The sequence below is a fragment of the Canariomyces notabilis genome (assembly GCF_033297395.1).
Source record: "Canariomyces notabilis strain CBS 508.74 unplaced genomic scaffold N656scaffold_11, whole genome shotgun sequence".
Classification (NCBI taxonomy): Eukaryota; Fungi; Ascomycota; class Sordariomycetes; order Sordariales; family Chaetomiaceae; genus Canariomyces; species Canariomyces notabilis.
The window spans coordinates 584,234-605,760 of record NW_027041833.1 but is presented as its reverse complement, the minus strand read 5'-3'; the positions used below and the strand labels follow the sequence as shown (position 1 = coordinate 605,760).

The window sequence follows — 21,527 nt, the reverse complement described above, 5'->3', positions numbered from 1 at the left end:
GTAGTGTTTGCTGAGCGGATTCAACGGGTTATGAGCGATATAGACGGGCATACTCTGTCGATGTCCTGACCGTTGTTAGGATTGAGTGATCTCATTCGGCGTCATAACGCCCCTTTTCATGAGAGCCACAGACGCAATCCGCAAAGGAGGGTCGGGTACGACACGTGTAAGTCAGGCGACCATCTCATCATGATCACCGTGGCTACGTTGTTCCGTATGGATACTGGAGACACGCACAGTCCATGGACGGGAGGGAACTGAGGGAACAGACATGCTCTTAGGAACATGTCGGATATGGTTTGAGATCCGTCACGGTAGCATCGACAGTAATAACAGAGGAGAATGCCACAAATAGTGAATTCTACTAGTGTACTGTACACATGCACCGATTGATCTAGATAGTACTATATCATGTCAACTTATGCCCAAATTCATAACGTCGTGAAGCCCTCTGTGTATCAGAAATGCACCCTATCCAGGATACAAGAGGCCAGGCCGGGATGTTTTTCATCTCAGCTGATCCCGAGGCCCATTGAGTAGCCTATTCACCACCAAGCCTCCAACCGCCGAGCCCAAGGTTCCAACCGTGCCTTTGCCGGTGTCTTGCTTCCTCTTCTCAGCTGCCGTGCCAATCACACCAGCACTGATGGCAGCCGTGGCAACGCGGCCGCCCTTGGCGCCGCTCCAGCGCCCGGGCTCGTTGCGCAGGCGGATTGCCTCGATCGCGGCAGCATCTACGGCCGCTTTCAGGCCCCGGTCCAGACGGCTTCGGCTCCGAGAGGATGCCGGGCGGGCAGTGCTGGAACTGCTCGCCGTGCCGCCACGTCGCGAGCGGCGAGAATGCCTGGTCGGCGAACTGCTGTGATGCCGGCGGCGGGCGTGGTGGTGGCCGTGATGGTAGTGATCTCGAGGATGCCGGTCATAGCCTTCTGGAGAGCGGTATCTTGTTATGGAGCGATGGCCTCTATCATGAGTCCTGTTATCGTCAAGGGCTAGACTGCCCATGGCATCGCCGAGCTTGTCAAGAGCCTGGCGGCCAAGTGACCGGTGACGCGGAGGACGTTCGTAGTCGTAGTCGTAGTAGGGGTACCCTTGGTCGTAACGACTGTGTCTTCTTCCTCGGCGGTGGTCCGACATGGCTATACGGTATACCCGGACTTTGCTGTACTTCGAGTGTGGATATGAGACTCTCCTTGATTCTAGTAGCCACGGGTTCGAGTGCAGCAAACGTTCAAGTTGCTCAAGGTCTTACATACAAGCGGATCAATCATCAACGTTCTGCGGCAAAGTATTATCTTATTTTCCTGTGTCCATCATCCCCAGTATGAGTCTACGGTGACCTCGTGGCGTCGCTCAGGTTATGGTGTGTTGCGTCACAAAACCCCTGATTGGGTAAGGGGCAAGCAAGTGTAGGTATTCTCAGTACCTAGTATTGTACCTAGGTGTGTACGTAAGGTGAGTAGCTCGTATCAACTTTTCAGTCGCCAAAACTCAACCCTGATTTGGCTGCCTGTGTTGCTATCCGTATCGGACGAACCGGTAGAGGTTCGCAACTATGAAGTGCTCCTATTCAAGGGTCTGTAGTATTGTATTGTATGTGCCTCGGCGAATAAACTTCTTGAAAATCGATCGGTCCATGGCACCGGCTAAGGTACGCAGTAGCATTCTGTTGCATTTACAGATCGCACTTGCCCTATTTGATCCGATGCTTGATTCTGTGGACCCAATGTGCTTTCCAGAAGCCGGAACACACTGTTTGCGACGGGTAAGAGCTGCCAGCTGAGCGCTCCTTACGGGGTTCGAACGGCGCCGTGTTATGACGTCATCGGCCGGCTTTATCGACCCCGATTATCGACCCCGACGATCTGTCTCACTCTTTCACTCCACCAACCAGCAGAGTGATATCTAGGGTGGTATTCGGCTGCGCAGCAACTAACAAGAACTGCAAGGGAGAAACTGCCGGTATGTCGTCATGCTGCAGCTCCGTGAACACTCCGGCCCCTGCTAGCCTCGCTCCGATCAAGGTGGTATTACGATTTGTGAAAGATGGCTGGCTGATGCGCTCATGACGAGTAAATCATGGTAAAGCAGGCTATGAAAAGCTTTGGAAGTCTCGAGTATCACATCATATAACTGCTGTTTTTGCCTCCCTGTGCCTGACTTCCTACAGAGACGAAGCGGATGCTATCATTGCTATGATATCAGGGCAATCCATCTTTTTACATTCACCACGTTTCTAGACTCCATTCCGCACTTCCGGTCCTAGGCTCGACATCCCCGAGTCTGATTCCATTCGCCACAAAACTTTAGCTCAGCTCCCAATCACAGGGAGAATCCGGTCGAGGACCATGGCTCCAACAAAAACCCTCCCACTGGCCATTTCCCGCCTCGTCGGCCGTCAAACCACAGCAACGGTGACGGCAGTCACCACAGCCTCAGGGTCCACGTCCAACTCGGGCCTCGACGGGGGCGCCATAGCGGGTATCGTCATCGGCACCGTCGTCGGCATCCTGCTGCTGTGGTGGATCATCCGGGCTTGCACGCAGCCCCGCGCCGCCGATGCCAGCAACCAAGGCTGGTACGACGACACAGCCCCACGGGCGCGGTCGCGGTCGCGGTCACACGGCCGGCACCATCACCACCACCATCACAGCAGCCGCCACCACAGCAGGCGGCGCTCATCAACCTCACGGCCCGTGGTACTCGAGGAGAAGGTCGCCTACGCCCCCAGGCGGCCATCGGCGACATATGTCTACCCGGAGGGCAGGTCACGTAGCCGCTCGGCGGGGAGGTACTACACCACCACTAGCTAGGGGTACTCCTGACGGAAGTGGATGAGAAGCCTGGAATTGGATTTTATGAGTGACGAATTATGTCTGTACGATAAGCAATAAGGGATAAAGGCGTTGGAATCAGGGGTATAAACGTATGGATGGGAGCGAGGCTGGAACGCGCCGGGTCTTGGGGTTTCCGGAACATACGAGATACGCCGAACATGATACCGGTTGCAATATGCTGCCACGAAGCTATGGTACCTCCTTGGCTTGACCGTCCCGTGTGTTTGCCCTGTTCAAGGGTTTCCTGATGCAGACTGACGCGCTGGGGGAAAAGAATGACAAATTGGATATGCTGATATTGGCGAAGGATGTTATGTGGTGGCTGATGGAGCGGCGGAGGGGTTGATATCAGTGGTTGGGATGCAAGTTTTCTCAATGGAGGCACCGAGGGAGTATCGTGTAGTCTGCGTTGCAGCCGCATGTTCAACCCAGGGTACTTCTCGGTCCTGTTGAAACACCGAAATGAATATTGAAGAGCTGAAACGGTGTTGGTACAGTACACATAACCAGCACCTCATTGACCATGGTGGCAATGAAGGTGATAATACTGCATTTTCCTTCCAACTTTCGGCGGCTTTTTCATCAACGCCACCAAGACTCAAGCTCCAATAGTTGAGTAGAGGAAGGTGCGGCGCTTGGCTCCTGTTCCTTCAGTGCATTCACTCAGGCCAGGAAGTCTAAAGTGGCTTCCGTGATAGTTCATCCCTTCCCGCTCGACCTGCAGCCGGGCTTAGCGCGCCGAGAGTGACAAGATCACCGCCGGTTTTCGACTGTACTGACTGTACAATATGGGCAACAGCCTTCGTTCCTCTGATTTGCGGTATCTGCGCCCATCCCCTCCGCCAGCCGCATGCTGGTAAGTATTTCGATTTCCTATCATCTTATCTACGTACAGATTATCATTCCCGCAAGCGCCAACTCGCCTAAGCTGAGCACATGGCTAACAGGATCACAACGGGCTGAATCGCGCTCTTTGTAACGATCAAGCTGTCATATCCAATCCCAATCGCAATGAGTTCCGCTGAGATTCTTATCCATTATGTCCCCTAGTCTTTCGATGAGAGAGCCAACAGCGAAGCTGATATGAACTCATCTTTAGAATCTCGGACTAACGGTTCGGTCTGTGAGGGCATTCATTGTCGGAAACCGTACCATATCTGGCATCGCCGGAGGCATTATCGATCAATTCCCGATTCACATTTACCGGTTTTGGTTAGTCGTTGCTTGGATCACACAATCTTTAAGCGCCGTCCTGCACGTTCGTCCTTTCCGTCGCACTGCCGTGCTTACACCAAGCCAAATCCGGGTCACATTTTGTGGGCCGTAGACATAAATGTCAGGGTGATAAACTCGATCACACCAATCCCGGCTTACCTGAATTGACGGTGACAGCCACGAGCGCCAATTGCGTTGTCAGTCGGGACAATGTTCTGCACGGCTCATGCAGTAGCTTGGTGATTGAGTTCTGCGAGTGTCCATGGTGAAGACAACAGCGAGCCTCGGCATCCCCATCACAGAGCTGGGATCCATCATCCAACGGAGGAGCCTATAGGTTATTGGGGAATCTGAAGACTGTGAAGAGATCCCATGCCTGGCATGCAGTGATTCCCCAGCCGCCCATCCGACCGATAAGATTCCGTCGTCCGAATGAAATCTTCAAGTCCCTTTCAACCCTCAGCTATAAGACTAGCGACACGTTCGCTTCGGCCACTCTCTCGGTATTTCGATGGCCAGCTGACCTTCAGTGTCCGGCATCGTGTTGGCAGAGTTCCCTTACTCTTCCCCTGAACCATCAGCACTGTCACCAAAGATGTGCACATACGATTATACGCCGTACACCGGCTGCAGAGATGGGGAGCAGCACTTCTACATTCAATGGGTGAAATGCAAAAAAGCAGTCCAAACAAACAAATACTGCACCTTGGAAGGCTCAACCAAGCTCGAACATCTCAGCAAGTTGTCTTCCAATGTTCTCTCCTGCCCAATCCACGGCCTGGTTGCCGTGCAGCAACCCCTTCTCGATTCATTACCCCTGGCTACCGTTGAAGAGCTTGGTGTCCGAGATAGCTCAGACGGAAAGACGGGGGGAGCTCGGGTCCGTACCAAAGCCCACCACGACTTGTCAATTTCCAAAGACACACCACATGAGCAACTCCCGCGCAGAGATCGAGATCCATGGGCAGCAGGCAGAAGAGAATCGGAATCATCGGATTCCGAATCGTCAAGCCGCATCAAAGCCCCGTCTAGGGCTGTTGATGAGGGCTTGTCAGCACACGGCGTCCCCAGGAAGCGAAGCACGCCGCCTACCCGAGAGAAGACTCACCGACGTGCCAGGTCCGCCGATCTGAGCGTGCCGTCCTCTCAGCCATCATCTGTGCACCACACTCACAGCAAGGTTCTTCTGCAACGGCGAGCCGAATCCGAGACTCAGGAACAGGAAACCCAGCCAGTAACGAAATCTACGACAAAGAACGCGACGTCACGTCCGAAGCAAACCCTGGACATCCCAATCGGACCTGGCAAGATGGGACTGCCCGCAAGCCCAGACGTTCATCGCTTAGCCAATGAGCTTCACAGGAGCAAGAGTGAGGCACTACTCAGGGACTGTGAAGAGCCCCAATCCAAACCTGATGGACCTACCGAGCAAACTACGGGCTCGAGTGACGGTTCTCCAGACCACAATTCAGAATTACCCTTCAGTAACGGACCTCCGTGTCGAGGACGGAGGTCGGGGTCAAGCTCAATGCGCAACCGCAGTGTCGACACATCGATGAGACGGATCTATGGAAATGCCGTGCCGGAAGAAGACGAGGAGGAGCCTCTTCAAACGCAGCGGCCAGAGTTGGCTCGCGGTCCCTCCGTTGTGCCACAGCCTAAGACCGCCTCCCCTATAGAACGGATGCGAGGCAGCGGCAGCACACAGGTCCCATTTCCGAAGCCGGCTTCCCGCCTTGCTCGCCACGAGGAATTGGACACGACCCGTTTAAGCTCCTTGCAGATCCCGGAACGAATTGATGGCCATCAGCGCCCGGTTTCCCGCAGCAGCGCCACTAGCTCTCCTGGGCAAGACAAGTCTCGTCCGTCATTTCGAAGCATCAAGTCCCTGAGATATGGTGGAGCCCCGTATCATACCAGAGTACCAGAGGAGATTGCCTTTCTCAGCAGCTTTGGAGCCACACGCTTTGACGGCCAAATCGATGAAGGGCACATATGGGCCGCCGCCAACGAGCACATGTCCAGCCCTTCCACATCATCGGGCAGCCCGAAGGCGGACAACGCAGCCCACGCATTTGAGCCAAACCAGGCGCCGAGTTCGTCGGGGAGGGAGTCGGTTGATAGTGGGTACCTGAGCGGGCATCAGCAGCAGCCGCAGAGAGGGGGGAAGTCACCTACGGCATCAGCGGTAGGCTTAGGTATTACGGGGCTCACGGTTGGTCACAAGGGGGGAAATTCTTCACTGCCCTGCAGCCAACATGGGCAAGACGCGAGGGACGGTCCCGTACCCGAAATCCAGAATCTGAATGGGTTGCCGCCTTGCGCATTACCCGTGAGTTTGGCTTCACTGCCGTCGGAGACTGTTGGGAAGGGTGGGAAAACGCCGCTCCTGCAGCGAATGGGCCTGAAGAAAAAGATCAGTGGCTTGTGGGAACGGGGTGGACAGAAAGAGATTGGAGCCATTGAGGGGTGAAGCAACAAGCTGTTCTTGTTCTGCCTGTTTCGATGGTGGTTTCGGCTCTCACGAGCAGGGGGATGATGGCGTTGTTTGTTATACCCATGTGTTGTAATCTCGTGTTCCTAGCGATCTTTGTAGAGAACCGGATAATTTGATGGCCACTTCGTTCCCTTCCACCGTGATGGTGGTGAGCGTAAGACGGAAGAGGATGTAGCTTTCCGTTACCCCTGAGCCTTCGTCGGACAGGCCGGGTGACGAGGTGGGAGACCGCATTTGCGCGATCCTCGGTAGCGAAGAGCCGTTAGTTATTCCCGCTGCTGGGCGCTGGGAACCGCTTCGTGGCATTCGATGCATGCTGATTACTATACTTCGTACTTGGACACACATTACTTAGACCCTCGAAGCGGTGGAGATGAACACCTTCAACGAGTACACAGCGACCTTGTCCTGTGCAGCAGGTGTTAGAAGGGACCACGGCCAGTTCATGGCCTGCACAGGACTTTCGGTGAGCCTCGGTACAGGGGTGTAGCCAGCAAGGAGCCGCACGATTGTGACGCTGAGGTCCTCATAAGGCAATTCGGTGAAGGGCAGGAGGGCAGCACGGACGTTCTCGGTGTAGTGTATCCGTACTGCCGAAACAAGACCTCGGGTGCACACCACTCATGCCAGTTGCCGCGTTGCACTGCTCAAAGTCGCATAAGAGGACCACACCCCGGTCCCCATCTAGCAAGACGGTATCTGGCCGCCGGTCTGAAACGGATTCGAGAGACGACCGGGGATGATTGCGCTTGTGACCTGCCGGCACCAATTCAACTTGCACAGTAACGCGGTTCGACAGGGTACCGGCTCGTTGTTTAGCGGGAAGGATGTCGCGGATGGAACCAGCAGGGAGGTAGCGGAGCAGGAAACCGACGATGCCCTGCTTGCTGCCGAACGCACTACGTTTGGTAACAATGCCCAAGGGTTTGCGGCATGACGTGCGGATGGGGCGGGACGTGAGGAGGAAACGGAGCTCTCGTGACACAGCCAATCCAGGGAGCCGATGGCCAATGAAGATTGTCAACTCTTTACCGCCAGGACCAGGGGTTTCTGCAAGGTAGACGGTATCGATCTGCCTCACGAAGCGTAGCGACGAGATGTTGACTGCATCGGGCCAGCCGTTCGAGGGAAGGCCAGACCAGAGCTCGTGGAGGGTACTCAGTGGTAAAGTCTTCCTCTCCAAGGGGTAGATAAGCACGATTATCAGGGGCATATCTGCCGAGTCTGGGACGATCTGCTCAAAGACGAGCTCGAACTCAAAGTGCAGACCCCGGTGCCAATGTAAGATGCTCGGGTCCTTGACACCTTGGCGACCAAGCGCGCGACAGTATGTGCCGCGAGATGCCCTGGTTGGCAAGGGCATGTCCGTTGCGCAGAGTTGCGCTAGCCTAGGCATCCAGAGTCAACCGTAATGCTGGAGGGAAGGTATGTAGTTTGGTCCGGCAAGGCGATGAAGATGTCGAGCGGAGGGATATCCGGGAGCAGGCTCAGGGGAACGGCGAAATAAAAAAAAAAAATAAAAATTTAAAAAATTAAAAAATTAAAAAAAAAAAATAAAAAACGGGTCCCATCTATTCGCCAGCCTGAAATGCCATTGTCCAGCGAGTCGACTCAGTTTTTGGGGTTGGGAGGCGAGAAATCCCAAGGAGTGAGATAACTCTTGAGAAGAGTCGGAAACGGCTCTAGCCGGGCTGAGAGACAAACCCGTCCCCATTCCAGGAGAAACCTGGGTCTAGAAACGGCATTGATGGGTGAGAGGTTGAGCTCCGTAAGTCGACGCCCTTATCAGCCATTTTATTTGCCCATAAGCCGGTCTCACATGTGCTAATTGGGCAATAGAGCCGGCTTTGCAAAGATGGCGGGGACGCGTGGCATACATCCTTCGTTCCTTGATTAGCATTCCAATCGAGACGAGTTGCTGAGCAGACTCATCAGGGTGTATGCTCCAGATCGCGAGGTTTCGGTGTACAAAATTGGGTATCGGTACGAAGCAAACCCCTTCTAAACCGGGACAGGCAGCGGGCCATTTCGGGTAGCACATCCGACTAAAGATTGTGCGCTTTGGGCGCCGACATCGTTTGATGAAACCCGACGGTTTGGCACTTTCCTTGAGGCTCAAATTCATCGGTCGAGCATAAACGAATAACCTTGATTGGCGGCGTTCTAACGTTACATAAACATAAGCACTGGTACGGAGGTACCATAACGCCGAACCGCGTTCTTAGTACTTTATTACCCCGTACCTCCAATATGCTACCTCCTCTATCCGTACTTAGGTAGATTTACATTAACCCTTCAGGTCAAAGTCCTAAAGTACCTATTTCAGAGAGAATGAGCGATTTAATTAGTCCATGGTCTGATGGAGGTTAGGAGTATGTATGTATACATAAAATGATTTCATTTCTGTGCGACGGCAACTCCCGCCAGGCTCAGAAGTTAAGAAGATCGCTCGCTGCCCCGCTTTCACCCACAAGAGCCAGCATCCTTGCTTCCAAGGCGGGGAGCTCTCAACGTCTTGCCGCCTGACACCGCTAACACGATGGTAAGAGCATCCCTGTAACCCCAAGAGCGAAGCCGGAACAAACAGAGCAAGCCATGCACCGGTTCTCCTGGAAGACGGGAAAAAATATGAGACATATACCATGCAAGGTCGTACAAAATGTCATCTCTCCAATACTGAACGAACCACCTAGGCCTCAAATAACGGCTCGGACGATTTCGTCTTCGTGCCAAGCGAGCCGGGAAGCGATAGACGCGTTGGCGCCAGCGCCGTCGCGCACGCACTCATTTTCCAGCCTTTTGAGCTCAATGCCATTGGGAGCTCGGGTGCCATAGACATCAATCTCGAATACTCACTTCTCGAATCCCCACCGGGCACTGGCGAGGCCGAAATCCTTCTGCAAGGTCTGGGCAGTGGCGCTGAGCTCAGTCATGTGGGTCATGCAGCAGCTACGGATACGATCGAGCTCGACGATCATGGTGACGCTGCCGCGTTCGGCCCGAACCGCTCCGGACCGCAACTAGGAACCGAGCAGACTCGGGAGTCACTCGGCTTAGACGGCCTACCCATTTTCCCTGGGACCTACGGACAACCATCGCTATATCCGGAATCGGACTTCCGAGCAACTTCAACACCAAGTAGTAGTACGCAATCATCGGGTGTTAGCACGACACCAGTGTCAAGTGACGATGCCAGCCAGCAATCCACTCCGTCGTATCTCCCCATTGCAGCACGATCCACACCGGAAGAGGATACCGCGAGCGTCATAAACAATGTAGCCCGCGGGATCTGCAGCAAGGTATGGGTTGTCCCAAAGGTAAGTTTACCGTTTCTGTTTCCTTTCTCTGATATCCCACCACACAAAGTAGCTAATTAGCAACCTAGAAAAAGCGCAAAAGAAGGAAACCGGCCAATCCGAACGGAATTCCCGATAGTGCTAAGAAGAGGCCGCCGCTGAAACGACGCCCTTTTCAAAATGAAGAACAGCGTACCGAGACGGCGCTAACGAGAGAGCTAAGGTCCTGCGTAAGATGCAGGATGTTGAGAATCAGGGTAATGGCCGCGCTCTCCCGGCGTCTTCCTCGCACGGCCGGTACTAACGTCACCAGTGTATTCCTAACGCCTCCGACCGCGAAGGACAATGCCTGACCTGTTCTCGGGTTACCGTTCCCATCCTCTGCAAGCTGCCTTGCCTTCGTTGGATCATCACCGACTCGTCGCTGTACCGAGAGCAGAGCAAGCCGTACCAGATGTTTTCCACGAGGTGGCAGAGTATGGACCTGGTCGACATTACCGGCTGGGCATCCAACGAGATAAGAACCATTCGTGTGTCCCAAATCTATCTCAATGCGCCGTACGAGGTCCAAGTCAGGGAATTCTTGCCCGTCGAGGGCGACATGCTTGAGGAGAAATGGACAAGTAATGGCGTCGTCAAGACTCATAGAGTCCCCCGTTACGCTTTCGCCGATATGAAAAACTCGGCCAAGGTTCTCCAAGCGTTCATTCAACAAAGCGTCGGCGTCTACATCAGCGGTACCGTAGGGGACTCCGATGAGCTCATCTGGCAAACGTACTTCTTTGCCTTCAGGCACTCACGTAATGCAAACGTAGGTTGATGCTGCCATGTTTTCTAAGGGACATCTGCTAATACTGCCTCCTGCAATTCAGACACCTGAAGAGAGAGATCTCTTGATCAATGCTTTTCGCTTTTGGGTTGCATGTCGCATGACCAGCAATCCTGAGCATATTATCGGCGAGGACAAGCTTGGGGGCGACTTTGTCAACGACCCATCCAGCGTGTTCCATAATCGTGTTCCCTTGCCTGTTATCATGGTTGCCCAGATGGAGTGCATCATGTACAGCACGGTACTTCGGCCGGTTCATAAGAAGCTTCTTGACCAGCTCAACTCCCTCGTCAAGCACAATAAACGCCAATACTGGCTAACAATCTATCTGGCAATTTTCATTCTGCTTCATAGCTGCGCCATGATATCGCGGCGGGATTGGGAGACTGCTAGGCAGTACAGCCTTCAGGTGAGGTCATCAGTCCCCGAACATCCCAGCTCTGTGCTGATTCCTGGCGCAACAGGAGGCATACTGCAATCACGAAAGCATATCTAAGCACCAAATGGGGGTGAACGTGATGCTAGCTCATTTCCACTACCTCAACAAAGGCGTGCACCCCTTCAAGCTGACGTACAACGCCGAAGGCCTCCGCGAGTTGTCCAAGGCCGCAGACCTAGACGCCGACCAAGTTGGCTTAGTCAGACTGACCTCCAGTCTAATCAACGATCCGCGAAGAGGTGTGTAGTCGGATATACTGTGAGAGGTTGGTTGCTTTGCTGACAAGATTAACGGCAGTGGCTGAATTCCAAAGTGTGAGGACGAGGCTGGACTGGAACCACGACTTGTATTGGATTGCGCAGCTCTACGATGAGAACTGGGTGCCTGGCCCAACCGCCTGAACAATACGAAGGCGAGTCCAGAGCGAGGAGTTTGAGGGTCTTGAACCTTCGGCGTTCGAGCCACGCTGCAGACCACGGTGCCGGTTTCAATAGAGATTAGGGGCTTATATACGGGTACTGAGTCCCGCGTGCTTGGTCAAGATGCGACGCGGAGCCTCAGCAGGCATACGAGCTACGTAGCAAGATGGAACACGTTTTTCCATTGTTCACTAGAAAACCGAGAGGAATTGATTGTTGTGGGATCAACTAGCGTCGGATACTCGAACGAGATAACTGAAAGGGGAAACAAGAGAGGCTGGGGAGGATGCGGGAGAAGAAACAACCTGAATTGTCACCCCCCCCCAGCACAGACAGGCACATACGTCACGAAGACAATCTCAATCACAGCTTCCAGGCACCCTCAAGATCCTTCCGTCAGGCCTTCGCGGCGGAACCAGATCCCAGCGCTCCTCTCTCTCGTCGTCCTCAAAGACCCTCGCCCAGGCGAGGCGCAGTGGACGAGGCAGCTTCCAGCACAGAAGCTCGTTGTTGAGCCAGATGCGCACCAGGTGGCGCACCCCGTCCTTGTTGTCAGCAACCCGAACAACTCCGTCGTTGGCCCGGCTGTTGGTAAAGGCTTCGCGCCGGTGCAGCACGGCCATGTTGTTGATGAAGCGCAGATCGCCGCGCTGCATGCGCGGCTTGAACTCGTGCTTGCGCGCAATGAAGTGCATGGCGTCGAGCGCCTCGGCCTGTGCCTCGCTCAGACCCGGGATCCCTGGCGTGCGCGGGGTTTGTGGCGGGTGGCCTACGAGCAGGCGGCGGGAGAAGGAGGCGATGATTTTGGAGTCGTGGTAAAAGAGGACGGGCCGGGTGTAGTATGCCGGTTGGCGGAGGAAGCTTTTCATGGTGATGTCGTCAGTGTGGGCATAGGGAAAGGGGCCAGAAGGAGAACGGGGGCATACGTGTCGAAGGGCCAGTCTGGCGCTGCCAGAACGTGGATCAAGTCGGGCCGGGTGGCTGCGAGCTCGTTGTACACGGTCCAGGCCGAGGCTATCACACTGCGGCCGCCTTTTTCGGCAAGGCTTTGGGTGAAGAGGCAGAGGCAGTCGGTGACAGTGTCGGTGTGGAAGGGCTGCGTGGGGAAAAGGGGTTAGAAGTGCAACATTTCCTGCTGGCTTGGGTTTGTTTGGAGTTCTCGCTACCTACCCTGTCCTCACTATCTACTGCGTGCTCGTCTCTGCTGATCACATGCACTAGTAGGTAGGGGGTGAAGGGGTCACGGTCAGCGATCGTTTCAAACTTTCAATAGGTGTCAGGAGTCTAGTGTGCTCACTCAACATTGACCCCAGCTGATCCTGCTTTCCACGGCGATTGCCGATGTAGCTTGAAATGCCGAGATACACGACAGTGAGATCCTCGACGGATGGGTAGGCGTCCGGGTCCAGACCGCGGAGAATCGCGAATCCCCGGCCCTCGTACACGTCCGTACAGATGTTGCCGAGTTTTACCCCCAATGTGGGCAGGGGAAAGGTCTCGGGCGATACTTCATTGCCGTCAAGACCAAGTTCTAATAGCACATTACCAGGTTAGGTCAGTACAAGAACCTCATGGAAGCTATCAAGCGATAGCAAACTTGAAAAAGCAGACAGGAGCTTGCTCACTGTTGAAGTGCTTCAACGCCGCATCAATCTCCCTCTTGTCACCATCCGTTAGGTAGTACACATACGCAGACTCGTCCTGTCCTTCAAAGTCGGCTCCGGTCCAAACCAGGGGCCCTTCTAACTTGGTGGGCCACCCCTCTGGCACAGAGGAGGCGAGACCCCCAGCAGCGAGACGGGCCGCCGAACGACGGCGGAAAGAGTTCTCGTCTACCTCGTAACTGATATTAGCATACGGCCCCTTGAGAGTAGATGGCGTGGAGATCCTAGCGGCGTCGAGACGAAACCGTGCACGGAGTCCCGAGGAGTAGTAGTCCTTGAGAACGGCGTTGTTGGCCGCGGCGGCGATGTAATCAGTGGCCGGAAGGACGGCTGCGGTTGGGGCCATTGCTACAACTGAAGCTGGAGAAGCAAGTTGAGGGGGCAGAAGAGATGTCTCTGAGTTAGAGGAAGGAAAAAGTTGTCAGACTTGTTGGAGGGAGGGTGGATGATGAGTGCTCATGTAAAAGAGACCTGGTACTACTAGTATTCAGAGGCGACATTCAAACTCTGAAGCCTACTTTACTACCTACTTACTTCTGCCTACTTGTTGAAAGGATCGGCCGGCACCGTTGGTGCCGGAGCCTGGCCGTGTCTTCCAAGTCCAAAATGCACATTTTGAGCCTCAAGTCTCGGCGGAACGAAGCCTGACTTTAAAAAGCATCTCCGGAGAAGGCCGAAAGGGTGGTTGAACTCCTTCCCGATGCGTCATGTGTGCGTACGGCTAGTACGTAGCCCTGTTGCACGACAGACGTACCTCTAAGCATGTCTCTCAAAGGCCCAATGGAGCCCGGCGCTCCATTCCAATGATTTTCTGCCATATGTACTGCGCCTCCACTTGGTCGGTTGCGGGGTGAGTGTCTTTGGGCCATTATCCCACATGGTGCCCGGGTTGCCCGGTCTCGCTGGGCGTGCGCCACAGCCTTATGGAAGACGGAGGAAGACGAATCACTGTCTCCATCACATTAACAGCCCGCACACGCCCTGCTTGCACTGATCCGAATTCGCGGCAGAAACGATTGTCCAAGACGAGAAAGACTCACTAATAGGAACTTACTGGCCAATCACATAGACTTTGCCGTTAGAAGCCAGGGATCGCGTGTTAACCCTGAAACTTTGAGGGATTCCAATGAGGCGGGTAGGCATGTCGGTGATCCAACGTGAAGCCGACGTTTGTAGGTGCACAAATCCCAGGAGAATAAGGCTCTGTAGAGTCTCATTGATGCAATGATATGCTGATCCAGTCGCTGCAACTCGGAGAGCCGCAAGATACGGATGGTATGACCGAGGTACTGAATCAGGTCATCCGCAGGTCCGGGGGGACTCTTGAATGCCATGCCACTCTTGAAGAGTTCAGTGATGGATACTTCGAAACTGTCTGACTGAATGAACACGGGCTCGAGTTGAAATGGTGCATACAGATAAACTTACTCCCATTGTTGAAGCAATTCAATAGTACCAATACCAATGCCCATCTGAAGTTGACCAAGTGAAACCCCATATCACGATCTGCTATGATCATACCATCCGGCCATGCCTTTGTGCGTACCTTTCTAGCGCATCAACGACTAGATGTGCCATGGATAGTAGCCGTTCTTCGGTCCATCTCCGCCCAAATATTTGAACCGCGGCTGGGGCTCCGTCGTGCGCTTCGGCGTCATCTATCCAGACAGTGAGCTACACTTCCGAAAAGGTGAATTGCACATATATTCAGGAGAACATACAAAGCTCCATGTTGATTCTATCTTCGTTAGTTAGTGGCTTATAGTCGTGGCTGACCTGATCGATATCCCTGTTTGCAAAGGTTACCGGAATGACTATGCTGACATAGTCAAGGACGTTGAGGGAGTTCGTGTAGGCTGACTCAAGAGATTAGCACCGGCTATGTTTGGAAAGGGAAGCCACATATCCGAGATTCACCAGAGTATCTGAACTTCCCAGGGATTACGGCAGCATACGGAGTAACCGGTGATATGACTGCTTCAACGGGTCGGCCTGTGCAACATTATGTGGGTAAGCGATCCGAATCAATTCTCATAATGCCTTTGCCCCAGCACCTACCCGTGTGTGTTTTCCCGGCAGATGACATCCAATAGTCGTGGTAACGGTTTCTAAAGTCTTTCATATGTATCACGAATTTCTCATATTCCGGCAGGGGGAGAGGCGGCATCAGCTTGCCGCCCGGAAACACGTCGTCAATCTCAGGGACGATGGGCTCGCCTGACATCTTGATGGCCTCGTATGCGTCGGGACAGCCGTCACCGCGTGCGATTGGACCCTGATATTAGTCAGCGTCGATGGTCGGGAAGTTAGGGCTGGCAGACACTTACATGTAGCTCCTCGGATTCATTGTTCGACGGGGGTTTCCAATCAAGAAGCTGAGACTGTTAGCATATAATATACAAAACCGCTCCCGGAGCATTGCTGTTGGAATGGACACAAACCTGATAACCCGATTCATCTAAAGCTTCATGAACAATTCTCAACGCGCGGGCTATTGGGGGATGGGGTGTCACAACGCCGTCGTTGGACATGAATCCAAACGCGGGCTTGTAGCCTTGTTCGCTGTCGGGATCATACTCCCGTTCATGCCTCCAGGGGATCGGCAGAGCGTGTGAATCATGAAGCCACGGTTCGGTGGATAACAGCGACTGGAAGACCAGCTTGAGTGTAGCTATGGAGTGGCCCATGATACCTGGCACCGTAGGCATGACCTGTTGTCCTGGGCCCTAATAAGAGATGCCTGGTCAGTGGAGCCCGCGGAGAGAACGAGGACAGGGACATATCGCACCGTGTTCGCCACGCCCTTGAACGATAAGCGGCCAGAGGAGGGCTTGATGCTGAATAATCCTTGATAGGCTGCTGGCATGGACACCGAACCACCAATGTCAGTGCCAATACCAAATACGCTCCCCTTTAATGCCTGCATTACCCCCTCTCCTGTCAAGACATCGTCAGCTGGAAAGACTGGGAAGCAGGTCGGCGAGGAAGGCAGCACCTCCAGACGAGCCACCGCTAGAAAGACCCTGGTTGAATGGATTCCTGGTGTAACCGAGAATATTGTTGTTTGTTTCAGGGGCCTAATATCCGGTTTCTCTGGTTAGTAGACACACAAGGCCAAACTCCAATAGAACAACGGGTGGAAATACTCACCCACAGGGTTTGCACCAGTGTGGTCTAACAGTCAATGTCAGTTTCCTGGCTGAATGGACTTGAGCCCCGGAGTGATGCGGCTGACCTTGCCGATCGGAATGGCACCCAGGCTCCAGAGCTCACGAACAAGCTCGCTTTCGAAGACTCGTTCTTTTCCCGTGCCTCTCTTCCCTTCAAAAGTGCCGATCCAGCTCACAAACGCCATCGAGGTTTCGAGTCCTTTGACGTGGAATTGATCTTTGAGAGTTACGGGTATACCATGTAAGGGCCCAAAAAGCTTCCCATTGCTCTCGAAGTAGTCATCCAACTCCTTTGCGCGTGCCAGTGCGTTATCGAAACCGATCTCCAGCAAAAGATTGCTCTAGTTGATATCATGTCAACCCAATGTCAAGCTCGCCCCGTCCCTTCTAGGAATTTCAGCCGCAACTTGGAGAAAGACGTACGAGCTGGTGTGCATATGAGGCTCGCTTGCAGAAGGCCGTAACGACTTTCACCGCGGAGAGCGAGCCGTTGGCCATGGCGGCGACCAGATCTTGTACGTCGAGGGAGGTAATGTTGCGTGTTTCAGGGTCGAGGAGATGCTCGATGAAACTGCCAGCAATCTGCTTGGTTGTCCTTGCCTTCTCTATGACATGGGTCTCGAGTCTCCACTGCCTCGGAATCTTTGCGTAGTCAACCCGAAGCTTCTCGCTCACAATCTGCCTCCAGTGGATTGCGGAACTTGAACCAGCTGGCAACATAGGGAGCATGGGCAGGCCGTACCGAAGATCGAGTGTCATGGCGCACAAGGCGAGAATGGTAAATAGAACGATCCTTGAAAGCGTCGACATGTTTGTTATAGCGGCTGCTACCGAGATCGCGTATGAAAATGCAACGACAGCTGTCCCGGCACGGGTCCAAACGACTCTTCGCATGAACACAATCCTTGGGATGGAGTGACTCTGATGAGACTGTGACGCGTCTTAAGTCTGAAACCTGGAAGCGAGCCATCGTAGCTACTTCCCAACGCCATTCGCACCTGCCATTCCATGATATTAATGAGCAGTAGTACAAGAGCACCCGAATCAAGTGCGACATTTTGGTATCTCAATCCATTTCTGCGCATACTTCGATTGTTCTTATGGCCCAATCAGATCTGAGGTTTAAGGAGGAGCCGATGAGGGGGACATGCAGCCTGGTGACAAAGAACTGATATATACATGTTGGCAGTTACACGTGTCAAACTCGAAAACGGATTTGACAAGCAAATGGTTCCAACAGCAGGCAATTCTAGGTACTATCTAACTCTTTCTGGACTCATTACCGTCCAGAATCCGACGCTTATATCCACGGAACACGTTAACGACTCGAATTCTGTCCAACTCATAAATGACACACAAGAATTCAAGCGCACCAGTAAACGAAACCAAGTCCACAATGAGCAGTCAACGGCGGTTCAAGAAAACAGCACCGAGAGCAAGAAATCGTGGCATAAAAGGAGAACCCAAGAGTAAAATAGTTGGCATGAAGCAGAGACAACCGAAATTGAACGCCCCCTCCAATCTATTCCCACAGAGCTGGATCGAGACCTTCCCTTTACAGCACGAAATGACCCGGGAAAGACTTGGCCTATTCCCTAATCCAGGCACCAATCCCAGCCAGGCTTGTTGCATCGCCCTGGCAACCACTGGCATGTTTTCTTGAAGGATCGGCCGGCTTCGGAGCCGGTCTGGTACGAGCCGGCTCGTTAGCACATGTCGGGTTTGTAATCGTTGACCAAGATCTTGATGAGATGCCGACGACACCTCTTTTGGGTCGCCACCGGGACATGTCACGCCGCATAAAGCTGCCTGATACCGAGTCATGGGTCAGTCTCACCCAAAATGGATGTGTTGAGAACGACTAGTGCACAATGGAGGGTGGTAAGGATACTACTGATTACTTGCCATTGCAGTCGATGAGATCGGTATAGCACCAGGGGCGATTGGCTTCTTGTAGTCCCGGTTCCTGATGAACGGAAGGACGGGTGGTTACATTGGTCATTTGTGACATGTTGGCGGGCCCTTGCGTTTGTGTAAGCAACAATGAGATAATGAGCTGCTGATCAAAGTCGAGGTTGATAGGATGTTCCCTCTACTTAGATTAAAGTGTTCTGCAACCAGAACGGCTCGCTAGAACTTTATATCATGGATGTAAGTGAACTATTCTATCTTTTGTTGCCCAACATGAAGAGCTAGGCTCGATCTTAGGTCTTTGAGCATCAAATCAGTCTTTAGAATTAAACCTAGTTGATCGGTTGTCAAGATATCTACCTCCTGCGGTTGGTTAACGTGGAGATATCTCGAAGGCTCAGCTAACTCTGCGAATGTACAAGATCATATGGACGACACATACGTAGCTACCTTACATTGTAAGTGTAACAGCCTAGATGGTTGCCAGATGTGGCACTTTTGCATTGAGAGATGTACCTTTAATACCTATTCCGCCAATTGAAGTTAGCAGTTAAATATCGTCGATGAGTTCAATGACTGCCTGCTTGAAGCAGAAGTACTGTAAGAGACGAAATAGGCTCTGTCTGCATGCGCCTGGCCAACCACAAGTCCGTGTTAACAGGCATTCGATCAAACTTGGTTAGGCCACAACATCCATGTCGCCGACTCGGAGGCTTCACCGCTCCAGAAACCATTCAAAAAGCATAGCTACGCTGTCAGGTGCTTTTCTCCAGCCTCAGTTTCCTCTCGCCTCATCTCATTGTGACGCCCTTCTGCCCAGCCTGCCTTTCCGCTATCGGCGGTACTATATGTTCTAGCTCATGCGAGGAACAAACAAGTGTCATCAGGTTGCCCGAGAAGGTGGAGGTCATCATCCTGCCTTCATTCGTGTTTTCGCCGCCTCGGAAGACCAGTCATGAACGGCCACAAGTCCTAAGCGGGACTTCCAATCTGCGAGAGTCTCACCGGGACCGGCGGGATGAGAGTCCTAAACTTCAAGTCGGACCGGCTCGTGAGATGGCTCGGTCCGGAACATAGACCGCCGAGCTTATCCTGCAATGTTGGTAAATAAATATTGCCTCCTTACGTCCACCACTGCGAGGATACAGTCAATGCGGATTTTGGAACTGTGAACGGGTTTGCCTAAACGCTACCTCAATTGGCATCTTCCCAAGCCAGCAGCTATGAAACCCACCCCTCCCTTCCATTCTTGCGTGGCACTCCTTCTCTACCTGGAATCAACTATCACTAGTCGCCTAGAGGCTAGCAGGGCCTCAGCTGGCAACTTCTCATTATTTTTTGTATTCTCCATGCTGAAGCGTCCCAGGATTATGCTGGACATGATGGCCATGCTGGTCGGTAAAGAGAACCTGAAGCATCAAAGTTTCAGCAAGAAGTCGATGACGGGACTTGATCATTGATGTGATCATTAAGAAGATGTACCTTTGGCGGATGTTTGACACCCTCCTCCTCAGCCTCCTCTTTTGTAGTCACAATCTTCTCGACGTTTCCCTGATGGCTCCCGCCTCGAGAGCGGGCAAACACCTGATCGCCTTCCTTGATCGGTTCGCCGTTCTTGTCCTTGAGATCGGGCATTGTGCAGGTTTCAGGTGTTGAAATGTGTCTAGGACTCTAGGTACTGGCTTAATTAAGATTGACACCTTCGTTGTCCGGTTGCTTTGATGTGAAATGCAAAGTGCCTTTTACAGGAAGTTGGAGGTTGCTATTGGATTCATGTCTGCTGGTTTGGTATAACTGTATGACATTGCTGGGCCGATTGACGTCATCGTGGTGTGTGGAACGAATTGCCATGACAAAAGGGGCATGAAGCTGCCAATCACCCAGCTGATCTATCTTCCTCATACGTAGTAGTAATTGACATGCTCAACTAACAGCTACACGCTTCTTTCCTTTGACACCGGGATGACAACCCGAGTCCCAAGCCACATATCGTTCCCAGACGCTTGGGAAAAGGCCGTTCATCATTTCGGACCCTCCTGTACAGTACATACAATACCGGACCGACACCTCACTGTAAAGAGAGAGAGCTGCGCCTATGCCGCCCCGGCATGGAGCCACCACCCTGTAACATCAGCCCGCAACTCGGGAAACTTGCCCGCAAGAAACAGAGAGGCCATGATGATGCCCAATCCGTCTGTGACGCCGTCTAGAATAAATCTTAGGATGAGGGCAAGCATCAGAAAGGTGGTGACTATCTCGACTTTGTTCCTGAGGCGGGAGCTAGCATGTCAGCTATGACACTGTATGGAGGAACGGACGTGTCTCACTGTACGAAATGGGATTTGTGGAGGAGAAAGATTACCGCGCCGTCGGCCGAGCATACGACGAGGATCCTAAAGTACAGTGAGGTCAGAATTCCTCGTACTGTGTGGATTGGCAAGGGCTTGGGAAGTACGTACAGAAAGCGTGCAACATCAGACCAAACATGTTGCTGGTTTTGGGATGTCAAAATGTAGAGCAGCACGCAGACAATGTAAAGGGAAATGGCGGCAGTTGACCCTGCTCTGGAGACAATGCTAGGCTGCCTTGCAGTCGAGGTAGAAGAGACTGGTTGGCTACCAGCTTCGAGGGTAAGCTGATCAGGGTCTGATTCTGCAGTGGTGTTTGCACAAGTCATTGTTGCAGTTGCAGCTGATCGTGGATCTGGGCCTTTTGTCAAGGGATGTGTCTTATGGTTGCGTTGCTACACTGCACTACCTTCGTACACTATTGTACATACATACCATAAGCGGGGGAAGAGCTTACTGGTCTTTATTAACCCGCTGTTGAGAGTTCAGCGTTAGGTAAACCTGGGGTGTCGGGTAGGTCGTGCGGGTGGTCGTGTCGTGCGGGTGGTCGTGTCGTGCGGATGGTCGTGTCCACAGGTAGGAGGAAGCTGCAGGCGGCGCTTAGGCCACATGTGGCTCTTGTCTGGGCGGAAATTACGCGGTACTGCCGCCTGCCAGGATAATCAACCATTTTTAGAGGTCTGGAGAGCCGTTGAGGCCTCTGATAAATATCCACAATCATAACTTCCATAGACTGGAAGACAACCACGAAGAATTCCATCACCAGTTGGGCTGATTTGCCATTAGGTGCCTCTATCATTCCGATCTTCAACAGAATGGCGATTCTTTTCTTCCCTGACAACCGAGATTACAGCACGTAACGGTAATCGATCACAGAAACGAAAGAGGGGATAATGACAACC

At 53.0% G+C, this 21,527-nt stretch overlaps 9 protein-coding genes across 9 annotated transcripts; 3 read left to right on the top strand and 6 right to left on the bottom strand.

Annotated features, from left to right (window-relative positions):
- Positions 1–376: 376 nt before the first annotated feature.
- N656DRAFT_779428 (uncharacterized protein) lies at positions 377–1,625 on the bottom strand. Its single transcript, XM_064815189.1, has one exon. The coding sequence runs from the start codon at positions 1,135–1,137 to the stop codon at positions 508–510; it is 630 nt and encodes a 209-aa protein (XP_064670121.1). The 5' UTR covers positions 1,138–1,625; the 3' UTR covers positions 377–507.
- Positions 1,626–2,348: 723 nt separating this feature from the next.
- N656DRAFT_798327 (uncharacterized protein) lies at positions 2,349–2,813 on the top strand (the record flags this gene model as incomplete). The annotated part of the gene is made up of 1 exon (XM_064817747.1): positions 2,349–2,813. The coding sequence occupies one exon, from the start codon at positions 2,349–2,351 to the stop codon at positions 2,811–2,813; it is 465 nt and encodes a 154-aa protein (XP_064670120.1).
- A 1,496-nt stretch (positions 2,814–4,309) lies between these two features.
- Positions 4,310–6,564, top strand: N656DRAFT_95696 (uncharacterized protein). The gene has a single exon (XM_064819412.1). It carries the CDS (start codon positions 4,648–4,650, stop codon positions 6,523–6,525), a length of 1,878 nt encoding a protein of 625 aa, XP_064670119.1. The 5' UTR covers positions 4,310–4,647; the 3' UTR covers positions 6,526–6,564.
- Positions 6,565–6,895: 331 nt separating this feature from the next.
- On the bottom strand, positions 6,896–8,035 carry N656DRAFT_779424 (uncharacterized protein). Its single transcript, XM_064815188.1, has one exon. It carries the CDS (start codon positions 7,943–7,945, stop codon positions 7,076–7,078), a length of 870 nt encoding a protein of 289 aa, XP_064670118.1. The 5' UTR covers positions 7,946–8,035; the 3' UTR covers positions 6,896–7,075.
- Positions 8,036–9,088: 1,053 nt separating this feature from the next.
- N656DRAFT_768653 (uncharacterized protein) lies at positions 9,089–11,514 on the top strand (the record flags this gene model as incomplete). Its single annotated transcript, XM_064813640.1, has 7 exons — positions 9,089–9,091; positions 9,243–9,866; positions 9,935–10,075; positions 10,159–10,656; positions 10,718–11,083; positions 11,139–11,352; positions 11,411–11,514. 7 exons carry the CDS (start codon positions 9,089–9,091, stop codon positions 11,512–11,514), a joined length of 1,950 nt encoding a protein of 649 aa, XP_064670117.1.
- Positions 11,515–11,891: 377 nt separating this feature from the next.
- Positions 11,892–13,655, bottom strand: N656DRAFT_845301 (taurine catabolism dioxygenase TauD; the record flags this gene model as incomplete). The annotated part of the gene is made up of 5 exons (XM_064819192.1): positions 13,158–13,655; positions 12,830–13,063; positions 12,703–12,749; positions 12,459–12,628; positions 11,892–12,393 (listed from the first exon to the last, which is right to left on the bottom strand). The coding sequence occupies exons 1-5, from the start codon at positions 13,540–13,542 to the stop codon at positions 11,892–11,894; spliced, it is 1,338 nt and encodes a 445-aa protein (XP_064670116.1). The 5' UTR covers positions 13,543–13,655.
- A 1,056-nt stretch (positions 13,656–14,711) lies between these two features.
- N656DRAFT_709450 (amidase) lies at positions 14,712–17,086 on the bottom strand (the record flags this gene model as incomplete). Its single annotated transcript, XM_064811595.1, has 10 exons — positions 14,712–14,854; positions 14,918–15,052; positions 15,114–15,188; positions 15,255–15,471; positions 15,524–15,571; positions 15,638–15,922; positions 15,985–16,133; positions 16,192–16,273; positions 16,432–16,707; positions 16,790–17,086. The coding sequence occupies 10 exons, from the start codon at positions 17,084–17,086 to the stop codon at positions 14,712–14,714; spliced, it is 1,707 nt and encodes a 568-aa protein (XP_064670115.1).
- A 2,522-nt stretch (positions 17,087–19,608) lies between these two features.
- N656DRAFT_798323 (uncharacterized protein) lies at positions 19,609–19,912 on the bottom strand (the record flags this gene model as incomplete). Its single annotated transcript, XM_064817746.1, has 2 exons — positions 19,609–19,686; positions 19,760–19,912. 2 exons carry the CDS (start codon positions 19,910–19,912, stop codon positions 19,609–19,611), a joined length of 231 nt encoding a protein of 76 aa, XP_064670114.1.
- A 238-nt stretch (positions 19,913–20,150) lies between these two features.
- N656DRAFT_779415 (uncharacterized protein) lies at positions 20,151–21,157 on the bottom strand. Its single transcript, XM_064815187.1, has 3 exons — positions 20,737–21,157; positions 20,605–20,670; positions 20,151–20,545 (listed from the first exon to the last, which is right to left on the bottom strand). The coding sequence occupies exons 1-3, from the start codon at positions 20,952–20,954 to the stop codon at positions 20,371–20,373; spliced, it is 459 nt and encodes a 152-aa protein (XP_064670113.1). The 5' UTR covers positions 20,955–21,157; the 3' UTR covers positions 20,151–20,370.
- Positions 21,158–21,527: the final 370 nt, after the last annotated feature.

Bases quoted from the DNA above. Each gene is read 5' to 3' on its own strand.
- N656DRAFT_779428 (XM_064815189.1), bottom strand. From the start codon at position 1,137: ATGTCGGACCACCGCCGAGGAAGAAGACACAGTCGTTACGACCAAGGG.
- N656DRAFT_95696 (XM_064819412.1), top strand. From the start codon at position 4,648: ATGTGCACATACGATTATACGCCGTACACCGGCTGCAGAGATGGGGAG.
- N656DRAFT_779424 (XM_064815188.1), bottom strand. From the start codon at position 7,945: ATGCCTAGGCTAGCGCAACTCTGCGCAACGGACATGCCCTTGCCAACC.
- N656DRAFT_779415 (XM_064815187.1), bottom strand. From the start codon at position 20,954: ATGACTTGTGCAAACACCACTGCAGAATCAGACCCTGATCAGCTTACC. The intron at 20,671-20,736 runs GTACGTACTTCC...ACTGTACTTTAG, and splicing joins TCTGATGTTGCACGCTTTCT to GATCCTCGTCGTATGCTCGG. The intron at 20,546-20,604 runs GTGAGACACGTC...CTCCCGCCTCAG, and splicing joins CACAAATCCCATTTCGTACA to GAACAAAGTCGAGATAGTCA.